The sequence below is a fragment of the Passer montanus genome, unplaced genomic scaffold (assembly GCF_014805655.1).
Source record: "Passer montanus isolate IOZ18808 unplaced genomic scaffold, ASM1480565v1 scaffold59, whole genome shotgun sequence".
Taxonomy (NCBI): Eukaryota; Metazoa; Chordata; class Aves; order Passeriformes; family Passeridae; genus Passer; species Passer montanus.
The window spans coordinates 3779298-3794560 of record NW_024370926.1 but is presented as its reverse complement, the minus strand read 5'-3'; the positions used below and the strand labels follow the sequence as shown (position 1 = coordinate 3794560).

General features: G+C 46.4%; 1 protein-coding gene across 1 annotated transcript in view; it reads right to left on the bottom strand.

Annotated features, from left to right (window-relative positions):
- The window catches only part of CRHR2 (corticotropin releasing hormone receptor 2), a 142561-nt gene extending 130791 nt beyond the window's left edge, over positions 1-11770 (bottom strand). Inside the window, exon 1 of the mRNA XM_039726560.1 lies at positions 11353-11770. Within this exon, the coding sequence (XP_039582494.1) occupies positions 11353-11418 (66 nt within the window). The 5' untranslated portion in view covers positions 11419-11770. The remainder of the gene's footprint in view (positions 1-11352) is intronic.
- Between the last annotated feature and the right edge of the window lie 3493 nt (positions 11771-15263).

The following is a 15263-nucleotide window of genomic DNA, read 5'->3' as shown; positions in this document are numbered from 1 at the left end:
GTTTCATTTTCTCTCTGCTAACCACAGTCAACTGCTTTGCTGTGTGCAAAACTTATTTTTTTTTAATTGTATTTAAAGCAGACAAACCCAAATGATGCCTCAGTTTTTAGCTTTTATATTTTCAGATTCTGTGCTGCTTCATTGTGTGGGTCTGGGCTTCACATAAGGGCATGGTGAGCTCTCTGCACAGAGCAGGGAGACAAAACAATTCCTGCTCCAGCTGGGCACCAAGGACAAATGATCCAAATCTCAGCCCAAGAGCACAAACCCCGTGGGCTGCAGAGAGAAAAACAAGCAGGATGGGACTGCAGGGGCTGCAGCTGGGATTGGACACTGAACTGCAATGTGCACATGGAGCAGAGCTGAGCCCAGGGAGAGACCCCGGCAGCGCTCGTGCATTTTGGGACCATTTGGGTTCATCTTGGGTGCAGCCCTGGCTGGGCTCTTGCGCTGCCCAAGGTTGATCCATGGAGGCCTTCTAATAAATCCCTGCTTTATTCTTTAGCTCTGTCCAGCCTCTGTTCTAGGTCAGCCTTGAAAAGCTCCTCTTACAATGATAAAAAAACAGCAAAACAAAGAAAGAGAAACATTTCAGCAATGTAGAATTGTAAAGATAAACAACTGAGCCCATGACTGCACAGAAATTATATTCTGAAGTACAGAAATAATTGCTTTGGGTCACTAATGCATGACTTTACTTAAACTGCATTTCTCTTAAAACAGCTATTCCATAACCTCTGCCCGTCAAACCCGTTCTTTTTTGTCCTGAAAATTTACCTAAATCATGCACAGAAATGTCCAACTTAATTCCTCTGAGCCACTGTGAACATTTATGAACAAATAAAACTAACTTGCTAAGCCAAAGATTGAGGTGAAAATGAATCCTTTACTTTCCAAAGCAGGGACACCAACTAAAAGCAGTTCAGCTCTTGAGTGTTAAAAAAAAAAAAATAAAATTACACAGCCTTTGGTCAACTTCCCATTCACATCTGAGAGGACTTTGGGAAAAGGATGACTTGCTCTGGTGTGGCACAGTCTGCCACTCCAATGGGCATTTTACTCAGCATTTCCCCTTGGACATGGTCACTACTCTTCATTAATTCATGAAAGATCTTTATCTCTGTCAGAGGACATAACTGTGAGACACAAGAGTTGCCTACTCACAGTTCCCACCAGGATTTGTGGCTATTTAATCCAGCTTAGAGAGGATTTTTAACTTAATTTTAAGAAGAATTAACCAAGTGTCCTAGTTTGAAGTACTGAGTTCCACTATGGAGCAATATAGAAATATAAAACCAAATGAACACCAGTGCTGTAAAATTCACCTGGATGGGAGAAGTTCTCTCCTCTCAAACATCGAAGAAGGGGCTACAGGAATACAAAGGAATGGCTTTGGAATATAAACCAGCTCCCAAAGCTACGGATAGGATCCAAAAATGTCAACACGGGCCTGGGGCTACCACAGAGACACAAAGGACCATCTGGTAAATTTAAATATTTCACAGCAGCAGCATGGGTGAAGTCATCAGGAATGCAAGCTGAAGGGAAGGACTGAAGAGGAAAGGATGACCCACAACAGTGGAACACCCCCTGCCAAGGTGGAGGTGAGTTTGGAGGCAGTGGATGCTGCCACACATGGACAGATGCACACACTCCCCTTTCCCATCCTCACACAAGAATTCCCAGATGCCATACTGCAGAGCTCTAATAAAAAAACAGTTGTTAGGCCTCCCTGTCAAACATCTGCTGGTGGCATGCTGAGAGGTGCTGACATCTGACAGAGCCTCAAAGCAACAGAGCAAAAACTCTTCTAAAAAAATGTAGTTTCTAGTACTCCCAAGGTCCCAGAGAAATCCATCCCATGGAAGTGCAACAGCAGCTCAGCAGAAAGCCACTCCCAGAAAAGCAGTGGGATTTGTATTGGATAGCTTAGACTTCAAAACAGAGAGCAGCAGCTGAGCTGATCATACAGGGATTCCTTTGGAATTCAGGAAGAGAAGCAGGAATTTTCCAAATGCAGTTCATCTGCAGTATTTTAAATCTTTTAATTGGAATGACCTCCACTGACCGGGTCTTTTTCACTATAAGGACAGTGTCACTTAGATGCATCCTTCCTAAATTTTCTTTAGACACTACATAGAAAAGGAGAGGTCAAAACATTCCTAGAGATGATGGCTGCAGAAGACACGAGCACATCAACATCTTATTTAATCATCTGGGCTCTTTCTTTTACTGAGCAAGATGAAGTGACCTTCCAGCATGGGAAAATGTGGAGTCATTAACATAAAATGTGCTCAGAGCACAGCTGACAGGAGAAGGGTCCATCTCATGTTTTCTTTGCCACACAAAGTCTCACCCTGCACTATCCACTGTGCTCCCTATAAAGCCAAAGCATTTTCCACTGCTGAGAAACCACCTCTGGCAGTGGCATGGATCAGGTCAGGAAGATGCTTCCTCCTACCTTTCATCTCTGGGAGCCTCCACTGCCCTTAAGACTCCAGCTTTTCCCATGTGTTTCTTTAAAACATCTGAGGCTGAAAGTGCTACCTCGTTTCAACATCAAAACTGCAGCAAAACTGTCTTCAGCACACAGAAAAGCTGCTGTTTAACAGCTTTGCCTCAGAACTCAGGGCAAAAAAAGAAAAAAAAAAGAGTGTGAGAGAAAAGGGAAACCTGAATTTAATTTTTAGTTCTTCAATTAGGCAATGCAAATAAATTCACTCCATCTCCACAATGAGACTGAGTTCTCACCCCAGCTTCTGGGATGGACATGCTCAGAACAGTGGCCCAATTAAAAGCAAAAACTTTTAGTCTGTGTGCAGAGAAGCTCATTTTAGGGATACACAGGCATCTAACTTCACAATGAAAATTTAATTAGTGAAAGAGCTCAACTCAGCAAAATCAAAGTGAATCCCACACTTCCTTGACAAAATCCATCCTCTGTTGGAACAGTTTCCAGGGCAGGTGGGCATCTGGCAAGTTCTACATCACTGGTGTGGGGAAACAGATGCTTTGGGGAAAAAACCCCACCAGATATTCCTTGGAATGCTCTTATAAAAAATGCCAGTGTTCATCTGAGAAGCTCTTTCCTTCTAAGAGAGAGCAACACATGGGAGAGAATGAGGAGAGCTGGGATATTTGCTGACTACTAATCACCTGAAGGAATATGCACAATCAGAAGAGTGAAAGCTGCTACTTCCAGAACAAAAACAGAGATTAGCACAGCAGAGGAGGGAAAAGTCATCCTCAGAAGTGGCCAGGATGGATTTATATCCACTGCCATGTGGTTACTTCATCCACAAGACGCATCTGAAAGAGATGCTTATTAAAGAATAGTCAGAGGGCCAGTGTATTGGAAACAATTTGTTTTTTGGAGAACCAAAAAGGTCAGTCCTCTGCATCAAGATGTTTTTGGCCTTTCTCAACACAGTAACTTAAAATCACTCACGCAGCAGCACTTGGCAGTATACAATTGTTTGGCTTGGCTTCACCAGAAAAATAATTTCCATTTGGGATAGAAAGTCTAAATACAAGTTTTCACAGGAGCCTGCAACCTGAAACGTGAGCCAGCTAAGGTTGCAGTAAAGGGAAAGACTCTGAGCACAGCTCAAGAAAAATAGGCTCCTTTTCAAGTCATCCTTCAGCTCTTTAAACTCCCCCTGAGTTAATCCAAGTAGCCACATAAAACATTGCTACTTTCTAGAGAACTCTGAATGCTCCAGGAGACACTGCTCCATGATCTTAGAGGCCAGATGTATTCTGCAGCTCTTCCAGGAAGTCTGGAAAGAGACTAAAAGTTTTCATGGAATGGGAATTAGGACCCCAGCTCAATAAAGCAACTGAACACATGCTCAGTTTTAAGGCATGAACTTAAATCAATCTTTATGCAAAAATAAATTAAAATAAAAAAACAACAAACCCTTGAGCACCTGCTACACTGAACCCACCACTGAACTTCACTGTTGTCTTTGAAACTTGGAGATCTGCCTTCAGTGAGCACTGCCTACATGCTCTGCTGAAGCAGCTTTTAGAGGGGAGGCTCTTCATCCACGCAGGTGCTGAGGGATTTTCTGAGTCATGAGATGCAAACCAAACCTGTCTTAGGCCACCCATGGGCTGGACTTGTCCAACCAAGTCTCCAAGTCCTTCCAAAGCAACCTGAGATGTTAAAAATGAGCACAACTGCATTTGAATCTCAAGCTGCAGCTCTCCTGAAATAAAATTGTTTCATGGAAAGACTTTTCAATCTCACGTCCTTGAAGAACTTTCTTGGTCATTCCCCACACCTGTGGGTATCATATTCAGAGCCTGGAAGGGGAGCAAGCCCCTCAGGGCTCTCCTGCCTTCGTGTCTGCCCTCTCCTTAGGTCTGTGAGTTATTTTTTTCCCTACCCAATTCCCATTCCTGTGAATCCTCTCAGCAGCTCCAGTGTGATTCACCTCACCCCCCTATTCCAGCAGCCTTTGCTTCAGGCTCCCCAGTGCTCAGTGGAGGAAGGAATCACTGTCAATCCATCACTTCTGATTTAAACATGGACTCCAGGGTGAGGTAATCATGCACTGGAGACAAAACACTCAGGGAATCCAGAGCAGCTCATGTTTAAAAGTCATATTTACCCAAGTGAATGCCAATACCTCCCTCATCTAACCTTTATCTACACGCAGAGCCTCTGCAAGGATCATTCACCCATCTACTGTCACCATTGCCACTACACTTCCAAAGCCACCTCTCCCAGCTCCAGCTCAACAAATCTGAGCTCCTAATCTTTGTTTTTCAGGTCTCTTCCACCTGAAAAAGATAAGAAGTCCATCTGGATCAAGACTTTATCAGCTGAAGATATCTGCTCAGCTTCCCATGGAATGTCAGCTGTGTATCCTCCACAAAATGTTCCTCAGACCCAAGATTTCCTGACAGGGATTTAAAAATGAGCCAGTGAGGTGGCACTGGGTACCAGCAGTGAACTTTCTCTCCATCCTTCCTTAAACTGCTAATTCTTGGGCTGGAGCCCACTTCTAGATTTGAAAACCAAGTATTACAGTGAAATTTAACTCCAGGTCTGGAATTATCTTTCACTACCTGAAGGGGAATCACAGACTCTCCTCTGAGGAGTCAGATTCCTCTCAGGAGCTGACAGCAAAGCATCAAGACAGGCATCATTCACAAATGGAAGTGAGGGAAAATCTCACAGAACATAAAGAAAAAATTTTGCACCATGACAACGACTGAGCATCAGAAAAGAGATGGTGTAAAAAGACATTCCAGAGATGTTGTGAGAGCTCCATCTTTGCAGATTTTCACAGCTGAACTGGATGAGAACGATTTGGTTTTGGAATTAACCCTGCCTTCTGGCAATCCCTTCCAGCACAAATTATTTTTCATTCCTTGATTCTATATGATTTATAGCCCTTATAGTAAAAAGAATCACAGATAACAATTATTCCCCAAACCTTTCAATGAGCAATGCAGTAAACAGCTTACAGACCATATCTTGAACAATAATCAGCAATCCAGAGGCTTTGAGGTTTCTCTCACTCATGTTTCTAAGATTTTTTTTACTGTGTTCACACAATTATAATTGAAATATTATGCCAGATAGTATGAAAAGACATTTTAAAATTATTACTGTATTTAAAGATAAAATTTTCTTTTAATCCTTTTTTTTTCTTTGTGAAGGAAAGAAATACTGCAAGTCTGACAAGACTTCAAAATCCTCATGAAGACACTTCTTTTGATAAAGTAGGGGATTCTTTCACTTTGGAAAGTGTCTCAAGTTCAAGACAGCATGAACAGCTGATCTCCCAGCAGGTGAGCTTTGAAGCAGGATGAGGAAAGATCCTCAGTTCATCTGACTGGAAGCACACCTGGTCAAAATACTTTCCTGAGCTTTGAGACACCATTCTCAGCAGCCAGAGGGACACCGTGGGCTCCCTCTCTGCTCTGAAGGAGCCAATTGATGGCAGAAGGAGCAGCCTGGTCCCTGGCAGGGATGTCTGCTCACAAAACAAGCAAGAGCAAGGGAAGAGCTGTGATGACCACAGTGCCCAGCATAGCCCTGGCGTGGCTCAGAAGCCTCTGCTGGCCCCCTGAAACCCAAGCCATGCCCTGGCCTGGGATCTGCTCCTGCCACTCAAAGGGAATTGATACCTCAGCGAGCAGAGCCTGGCTGGCAGCCCCACAGGAAACCTGTTCAGGCCCGTCAGCACACTTCCTTCCCTTCCCTTTTGCCTCCTTTCCTCCTTCCTTTGAGCTGGAAAAGCCAGAGCAGCACCTCCCAAACCATGGCAGTGCAGAGGTAAAGCACTGAGCAGCTCTCCCACATCCCAGGGAGGTGGGGAACAGCAACAGGGATTATCCCCCAGGCCTGGGAAGCAGCAGCTCCTCTCCAGCCCTCTGGCACTTCAGCTACTATTACCAGGGCAAGGGTTTAGCATTGCAGTGAGGACAGCTAATGTATTTTAATCTCCATCTGCATTACTCACTATTTACTCTCCCGGCATACACAAGTCAGAGTGGACAATTACTCAGCCAGCGTTATGCAAAAGTTTATAGAGCTTTAATTGGCTTCGTTTAATTAGCTTCATTTTTTTAATAGCTCTGTGGAAGAAGTACTTTTCAGCTCTTGAATTATCTAATGGATTTTCCTTCTTATTTAGTGAAAACATGCTGAGTTTCTGTGCAGGCACATGAGGCTTAAGGGATGTTTGGAGAGGCAGATTCCAAGTTCTCCACACCACAGCTGGGGAAGGAGCAGCACACTCCCAGCACCTGGCTCTCAACATTGCCTCCTCTGCACAGCAAGGAGGGATTTGGGAGTCAGAGGTCAGAACAGGACACTGGAATTCATCTCTGTGAGGTGCTTTTCTCTTTCTCTTCCACAGCCAGAAGGACCAGCCTTTGAGAAGATCCAGCAGAACATCTGCTCGTGAAAGCCAACGCAGATGAGCCCAGGGCCAGGGAGCTGAGCAGTGCTTACCACAGAACATGCTCCTTGTCAAAGAGCATTGCAGGGAGCATCCCACAAACATCCCCACGCTGGCACCACGAACTGGAAATGAAATTTTCATGTATTTGGATGTGACTGACGAGATTCAAGCAGACAGTCACCTGAAGGACAGCTCTGGCTGTTGACTGATCTACTTTCTATGTGTCTTCTCTTGTAGCAAGGACCACAGCCAAATTTATACAACTTCTCAGAGAGGAAAATTAAAATGCTTTACCCAGCACTTGCCAACTTAAATCAAATACAGCTACCTTCAAAGCTGTTAAAATTGAAAGAATTATTAGTAAAAGAAAGCATTTCTGTATCAATAAATAGTTTGATAAAGCAAAGCATCACAAAGAGTTCAGTTGTCATGAACAGAATGATAAGGAGGCAAAGACAATGTTTATGCAATGCTTTAACACAGGCCACTGAGTATCCACATGAGGCAGGGAGGTGAGAGGGGCTCGCTGGACAGCTCCAGATTTACATCCAACAGTTAATGTTTGCACTTTAAGGAAGAGCAGACTACATTTGGGATTAAAAGTGTGTAAATTACAAAAAATAAGGACATGGGTACGATCTGTTGCAATTTATGGACATGGTGTGGAAAAGAAAATTCCTGCAAAAAAGTCATCTGCTGGATAAACTTTTAATCTAGAGTAAATCAGCTTTCCCCTAAATCTCCTTTTTGGGTTTGCAGTGCTGCAAAACCTGAAAGTGATATAAACTACAAAGGAACAGATTCAGCAGCATGTGCAGCTTGTTGTTACCACCCACATTTCCTCACCTCCCCCTCTCCCCCCAAAAAAAGATCTGCAGAACTATTAAAAGAATCTAGAAATGTGCAAATGTTCGTTCTAATACAATATTTTAAAAATATTTGGTTTACTAATATATAGGGCAAAATGAAAATAAAAAGAAAACAGGAAAACGCATCCTTAATAAATCAGTATCATCCGCTACCCCGTTTTTCTCGTGGTGGATCTCTCAGTTCAGCACATCAGCAGCAGGAACTCGCAGGAATCCCTGACACAAGAGCTGATCACCAAATTCAAAGCAATGAAGAGTTGGCCTTAGAGGAAAACCCCTCCCTGGAGCGAGCCCAGAGCGATGGCAGCACAGCACTCTCCATCTAAGCCAATAAATCAAGCAGTGCAAAGGTCTGTTCTAAGTCCTTAATCACTCCGACTGTCCAATTTTTAGAATGGCTCCTGGCCACATTGCTGCCCCAAGCAATCTGGTGGGATCTCACACAGTTCCTGGGAATGACCTGGGAGCTAGGGAGCATCATGGACCAGCTCCGTGCTCAGTCTGTGCAGCATCTCCCTGGTTTAGATGCTGAAGGAGCTCAGTCACATGAGCACAAGTCACTCCCTGGAATTTTTTTCTGAAGGCTGAAGAGCTCTTCTGGAGATATTGATGTAGCAGTGAAGTTAGAACCTGTGAGGCTGAAATTAAAATTCTGCACCTGATAAAGCACAGGCTGCAAAGAGATCCCAGCTCTCTCTTCCTCCACAATCACGCTCTGGTTGGAATATGAAGGTCACAGAGTTTAGAGAACTTGATCATAGCTTTTCCTCTGCTCTTGACAGGATAATAATATGTAAGCAGATGCCTTATATGCACAAAAGCTAAAGCTGCTTTCTTGCTGGCTAAGGGCAGGGATGAGCATCATCACTGAAATGTTTTACGGCAAAACTACAGCCAGCCAACACCAGGATACAGCCACCTCCCTCCAACATCCAATAATTGCCATGGGATGGTTACAAACTAAACCCTGACAAAGTACTGCCCCAGGAAAGGCTTCTCCTGATGAGATGTTTATGCTGCATTAATTCACAATAGGGCTGAATTTTGGCAGCCTCAGACCAGGAATACTATTTAACTTGTCATCACTGGCTGATTCACTCACACTGCCCCGGCTCTTTTAACAGCTCCAGGAGAACAAATAAATGATAGCAAGCTTTGCTTTTGGTTTTGATGAATAATCCCCCCCTTTCCAAACTACCTGAACTTAGCAAGGTCTTTATATAAAAATGTCATAAGACTCATTTCCCTTCATTTTATGGTTTGTTTTCTGTTTCCCACATTCAGTTAAATGTGTTTTCAAGTGCATCATACATCCAGAACTCCTTTAAGAGAACATAAATCTCAGTTCAAGTCTTCACCCTTTTGCTGACCAGCCCTGTGAAATCTGTCAGGTCATTTGCACCAGCATTTTCATGAGCCAGATCTAATTCTGTACCAGAAAGTTGCCTCATCTTGTGGGCGTTGCAAACCTGCAGCTCCCATAAAACACAATTGCTCGGCTGCTGTGAAAACTTAAACTCCCTTAACTGGGGAAGGGCCTGCTCCCACAAGCAGCTATTTTCCTCAAATTCACAAATGTGGATAAAGTCACTGACTTTGAGTCCACTTTCAAGTGTTTTCAAGTTAAACAAGAACTTAAGAGCTTTGGCTTTGAGCCCAAGTTTTAAAACACCGCTCTTAAGCTTCTTGGTGCAAAGTTCCCTCCAGCTGGAAAGCAGAGATCCAGATTTATTGACAACATTCAGGGATTAAAACACTCCCCAAAGGAGCAGTAAAAGCTTCTGCTACAGCTGGAGCAACCAGAGCTGTTCTGAAGATTCTAAATGTTATTTCCCACACAGGTGAACACGAGCCCCCGTCAGACACCAGCATGTTCCACCCAAACAAGCTCCTCTATAAAAACACACGGAATACACTCACAGTTCGCATTTCTTGGACTAAACACATTTTATGGAAACCTCACTTTTTGATAATCTACCTTTTCTCCTCCCTTTCTTTTGAGGCAGTTCTGTTTTTAAAGCAGCAGCACAACTACCAAAATTTGCAGAAATAATTCAAATGCAAAGTTGCAGCAGAACTGGGAGCCCGGAAAATCCATAAATTATAGTCACAGAGGAAACACATAACATTTCTTGATTCACTGAGAATGGATTAGTCTGGCAAAATACTCAGTACCTGAGTACTTCTGATAACATCACTGACAAGTCCCACACTCTAAAGACAAACTGAGATATTTTTATGGACCAAAATAAATCAATAAGAGAAAACACAGACTGGGAGAAAAAAAAGAGACTAAGAAACAAAGATCAGGAAGAAGTGGTTTGGGGTTGAAAACAGCAAGTGTGCAGACCCATGCCACTGTGGTCCCATGTGCACTGATCTCTTCCTTCTTTTGAGGATAAAAAAAACCTGACACTGACGGAGGTGAGAAAGTATTCTCTCACTTCTAAGAAAGCTACTGTGGAAAAAAAAAGAAATTAAATTGTTGCTTGTCTCTGAAGCCTGTTGTTGACCTGGCTTTTCTTTTTCTTTCTAAATTAGAGAGGGGAGAAAAAACCAAACAAACCCCCAAAATAAACAAACAAAACCCCACAAACAAACAAAACCCATACCAAATAAAAATAGACAGAACTTAGGGAAACAGAACAGATTCTCTTTCTTTATCTAAGGAAATGTTAAAGATAGACCAATTACACTGCGGTTCAGAAGGGTCACTGACACTTTTTTAAAGCTGTGGGAACAGCCTTTACAAATTCTGCACAGGTTCAAAGCTGCTTAACCTCTCACGTTTTCTTTTCAAGTCTGCCTTAACCACACTTGAAACCGTCTCAAAACAAGCAAACCACCAAAAAGCACCGGGAAAGCTTTTGAAGTCCAGTCCGACAGAGGCCAACCTGATCTCCACCTCATCCCAGCATCTCCCAGGGGGATGCTGGTGATGGAGAAGGACCACGCGGAAAAGCTTCCTGCGGGTTTCTCTCGGAGCAACTCGGAGCAAGTGCCTGGCGGGGTGCGTGGGCTGAGCCCTGCCCATCGCCACCCCTGACTGCGATCGCTGCTGGAGCACATGGGGCCAGGAGAGACACCGGGACAGAGGCCGGGGACAGCGGGCACCGCCAGGGAGCGAGGAGACGGCCGGAAAACCCCTTCCCGCTGGGGCGAGGAGCTGCCGCCCCAGCGGGTCCCTGTGCTGGGACCTCTTCTGGCGAGCCAAGGTGGCTGCTTCACAGGGCAGGGGCACTAAAAAGGGCGCACGGACTCGCTCCAGAGGTGAGCGGGCAGAGTGTGTCTGCGAGAGCACCTGTGATGGAGCAGGAAAGGGCCACGGGGACCGACGGATCCCCGAGCAGCACCTGGCAGGGAGCGGTCCGCCCGAGGTGCCCCAGAGCCGGGCACGCACCTGCGAGGGCGCGGGGCACGGACCCCGCACGGAGCCCCGAGCGCCCGGGGCTGCCCCGCGGCCGTGGGGCGTCCCCCCCGCTCCCTCCCTGTCCCTGTCCCGGTCCTTGTCCCTGTCCCTGTCCCGCACCCCCCGCCCCGTTCCCGTCCCCGGCACTTACGGGCAGGAGCAGGAGCGCGGCGGCCGCTGCCGCGGGGAGGCTGCGCTGAGGCGCCGGCCCCGCCATGAGGGCTCGGGGGGTGCCCGGGGCTCAGCCGGACCCTCGGCGCTGCCCCGGCGCCGGCATCGCCCCCCGCCTGCTGCCCTTGACCCCTGCCCGCCGTCCCGGAGCCGAGCACGGCGCTGCCGCCGCGTCCCAGAGCAAACCCCCGGCAGGGAGGGAGGGAGAAGGGGGGAGCCGAGCCCGCCCTCCGCCCAGGATTCCTCGGGGATGGAGGCGGCGGGGGGCCCCCGGGGGAGCGCGACCCTCACAGGCTCCGGAGGCGAGGGGGACCGTGCTGTGCCCCGGCTCCGAGAGCCAGAGGGGCTCTCCCCTCCATCGGGCGCTGGCCGGGAGCGGGGCCGCGCCTCCCTCACTCGGGCAGCGGCCGTGGGGAGCCCCCGCGCCGGGCGCTGGGTGATGGAGAGCCCTCTTCCCCACCAGCTTCCAGAAATAACGGGGATCCTCCTCCACCCTCCCATACGCTGGAAGTTCCACTGCCGCCAAAGTGTCCAGGAGCAAGAGGATTCTCCCTGCCCAGGCTCTGGGCGCAGTGGGGATAATTTTCCAAAATTAGATGCAATGGGTACAGCCCCCCAGTAACATTAATAATACCTTCAGCACCACTCCATTCTGCCAGGAATTAGGTAAAATGTTAACTCCGCTGCCTGAAAACTTTAAGGAGCAACAGGCTTCCCCCAGCGCCCAGGTAGAAACTGCATTGTGTGCACAGTGTGCAGAGGTGTTTTATAAAAAGAAGGAGAGCAACTCTTTGCTTGAGCACATAGCGATATGATGCTTTTTAAGCTAAAAGTTTAGATCAGATACTAGGAAGAAATCCTTCCCTGTGAGGGTGGCAAGGACCTGGCACAGGCTGTCCAGAGAAGTTGTGGCTGCCCCCTCCCTGGATGTGTCCAAGGGCAGGTTGGACAGGGCTTGGAACAACCTGGGATAGTGGAAGGTGTCCCTGCACATGGCAGGATGGTTGCAACTGGATGATCTTAAAGGTTTGTTCCAACCCAAGTCTTTCTGTGATTCTGTGTCAGCCTACAAGCTTGGGAAGGAAAGGAAGAATCCTTCCTTACATTGTGCACTCTGAACCACCTGCCTGTCCTCCAAGAGTAACAGGACACCCCTCAAGCCCAACATGCAACATTACCAGGTGTGATGAGGATCTCCACCTCAAAGATAATGAGAAGCAAATCTCCCATCTCCCTCTGTACCCCAGGCCACAAAGGTTCTGGCTTATTGGTCACCAAATTCATCAGCACACCTTTCCAAAAGGCTCTGGGGCACCTCCTCTGCTATTCCCAGCTGCCATGAGAAGCCCTTTTCCCCCCAAGCCTTTTAGGACTCCCCAATGCATGTACACTCTTCTATCCAGGCAACCCCAAACCTGCCTATTTGGCTGACCCTTATGCATTTGGTTTCTGAAACAAAAGACATTTGTCCTGCTCTTATTTACAGTTACTTGCCAGGCTAGACCCCTTTGCAGAGCGAGCTCACCCCTCATCTTCCTGCTGACTTGCCCAAGGAGCTTCTGGCCCTCTGGTTGCTCTGGGGTGGATGTTGATGATCAGAGAATTGGAATCTTACAGATTTGGATGCCTGGCCCTGTTGGAGCCCAGTTCCTGGGTCTAGCAGAGTTATCACTCCCTGCTCTCCATGTCCAGTTGGCCTCTCCATACAATGGATGTGTCTGTGGCATTGTTAGGTGTGGGCATCAGACCAAACCCTGGGATTCCCTGTGCCAGCAATGAGCCTAACAAGATTATTTTCCCCTCTGCTCCACCCCATCTGCCCAGTGGACAGCCAGCTGTGTGTGAATCACAGTCAGAACCTTGCCCCAGCTGCAGCTGGGACTGTCCCCAAAAGGCCAGCTGTGTCCTGAGGCACACAGCTCTCAGTCACGGTTCTGGGGCAGGAGCAGACAGCACCAGCTCACTCCCAGCCCAGCTGGATTTCCTCAGGGAGCAGTGCCATACCCTGCCTGTGTAGTCACCTGTTGCCAGCTGTTTCCTTCAGGGAGATGGATCCTTTTCTTATTTTTCCCCTAAGACAGCATCTTTCCACAACCCTCCTTGTTGTTTGCTGGAGTTTTTTAAATCAAAATCAATTGGCGTAAAGGCCATAGTGGCACAGAGGAAAGACTTCCAGCAAATTCTCAGGGTTTGCAAAAGCTTAGCAAGCCTTACTCAGATGCAGAAATACCTGGACATCTTCCTTTAAGGCCTTGCTGAATTATTTTGCTTTTTGACATTTGCTCAGAAAGGCATCAAACAGCCTCTGACCCTCTCTAAAACACCTACAACAACACTCACATTCCTAATTTCCTCCAGAAATCCCATTTAGGACAGCATGAACATCACAGCAAGGAGATGGGCACTTATATACACTAGAAAACTTGGAATCCTTCTAAGAGACTGGCAAAAGCTCTCACAAAGCAGCATTATTTTCCCTTTTCCTCTGGTTATTCAACAGTTTGAATACATGTACATATTTAAGCTTGCCTAGTCTTCCCTTTTCTGCCTGTTGCACACCAGCATTTGTTTCCTTTCATTATTAAAAGAAAACAAAGCCATATCCCAAAGTTGCATGCTTCCAATTAAGATGAGTTCGTTCATGAAAATGCAAAAGGGAAGAATAAATCCAGCCCAATTTTTTATTGCATTTAAACATCCACCTCCGGGACTGGAAACTCACACGTGACAGGATTCCATGCACTCATGGGAATGGGTAAAAGAGGCCTGGAGCTGTGCACACACACATCAAGTGCCCTGGAACCAGGAAGGTTTTCCATGACTTTCTCTTTTGATTTATCTGTGTTTATTGTGCTGTCCAGAGCCTCGTAATCTTAAAAGTTGTATTGAAACAGAGCAAAACAACCCCAAAACTGTGACTATCTAAGGACTAAACAAATCATTCCCACAGTCTCATGCCCAAGGCTTTTCCCCTTGCAGCTGGGTTGCAAAGTCCTACCAAAGATTTTTGTTGTCTGGGTTGCTTATAAGGTCACTCCCCTTTGGATACTCTTTTAGGGTAGAGTTCATGTTGTAGCTTTTCCTTCATTCTGGGGATTCTGGGGACTCTTCTCCCATTCATGTCCTTTTCTCAGGGTCATGAATCCCACTGGCTGGATTTATGGGTGAGGTTGGTCAAGGTTAACATGGAAACAGATGTACAGGCACAGATTGGTCAAGGTAAACATGGAAACAGAGATGTATAGACACAGATATCCACACAGCCATGTGTGGAGATGGCATGAGAAATGTAAGCCTCGTTCTTCCAGGGATCACACCAAGGCCCCTGAGATCGATACTTGGAGATGGAGTGAGTCTCCACATGGGATCATGGCAAGGATCCAGTTGCTCAGTTCTTGCCCAGATGACTTTCAGACATGGCTTGCAGTCATGCCCATACAAGGATAACCCCCTTTTGCTTGTTTGGTGGTGATTTCTATTCCTCTTTAAAGCTCCTGAAATGACTTCAAGTCTCAGTATCCCCACTGCTGTCAGTGGTGAAGCTGTACAGAACAAATTCTCACTGGAGGAAGGGCATGGCCAGCTCTTGATGTCACATCTAACACAGCAAGGTCCTTGCTGTGTCCATAACCCTGAGGATTTCTACAATACAATTAAATAATTTGAAAAGCAGTTTTAATAATAACCACAAACATCACACAAGACATCAGTAACCAAAGGGTGAAATTGGGCTGAATCAGGTGGCAGCTTTGTCTCTCTGAAACACTGGAGGACCTCTCAGGGGGATGAGATGTCTTTCAGTTAAAAGAAAACATCAGAAAATACCAAATACATCCCTCGAGGTGAGTTCCAGATCTCTCTTCTATGTGTCCCCACTTGGGGACAAATTGG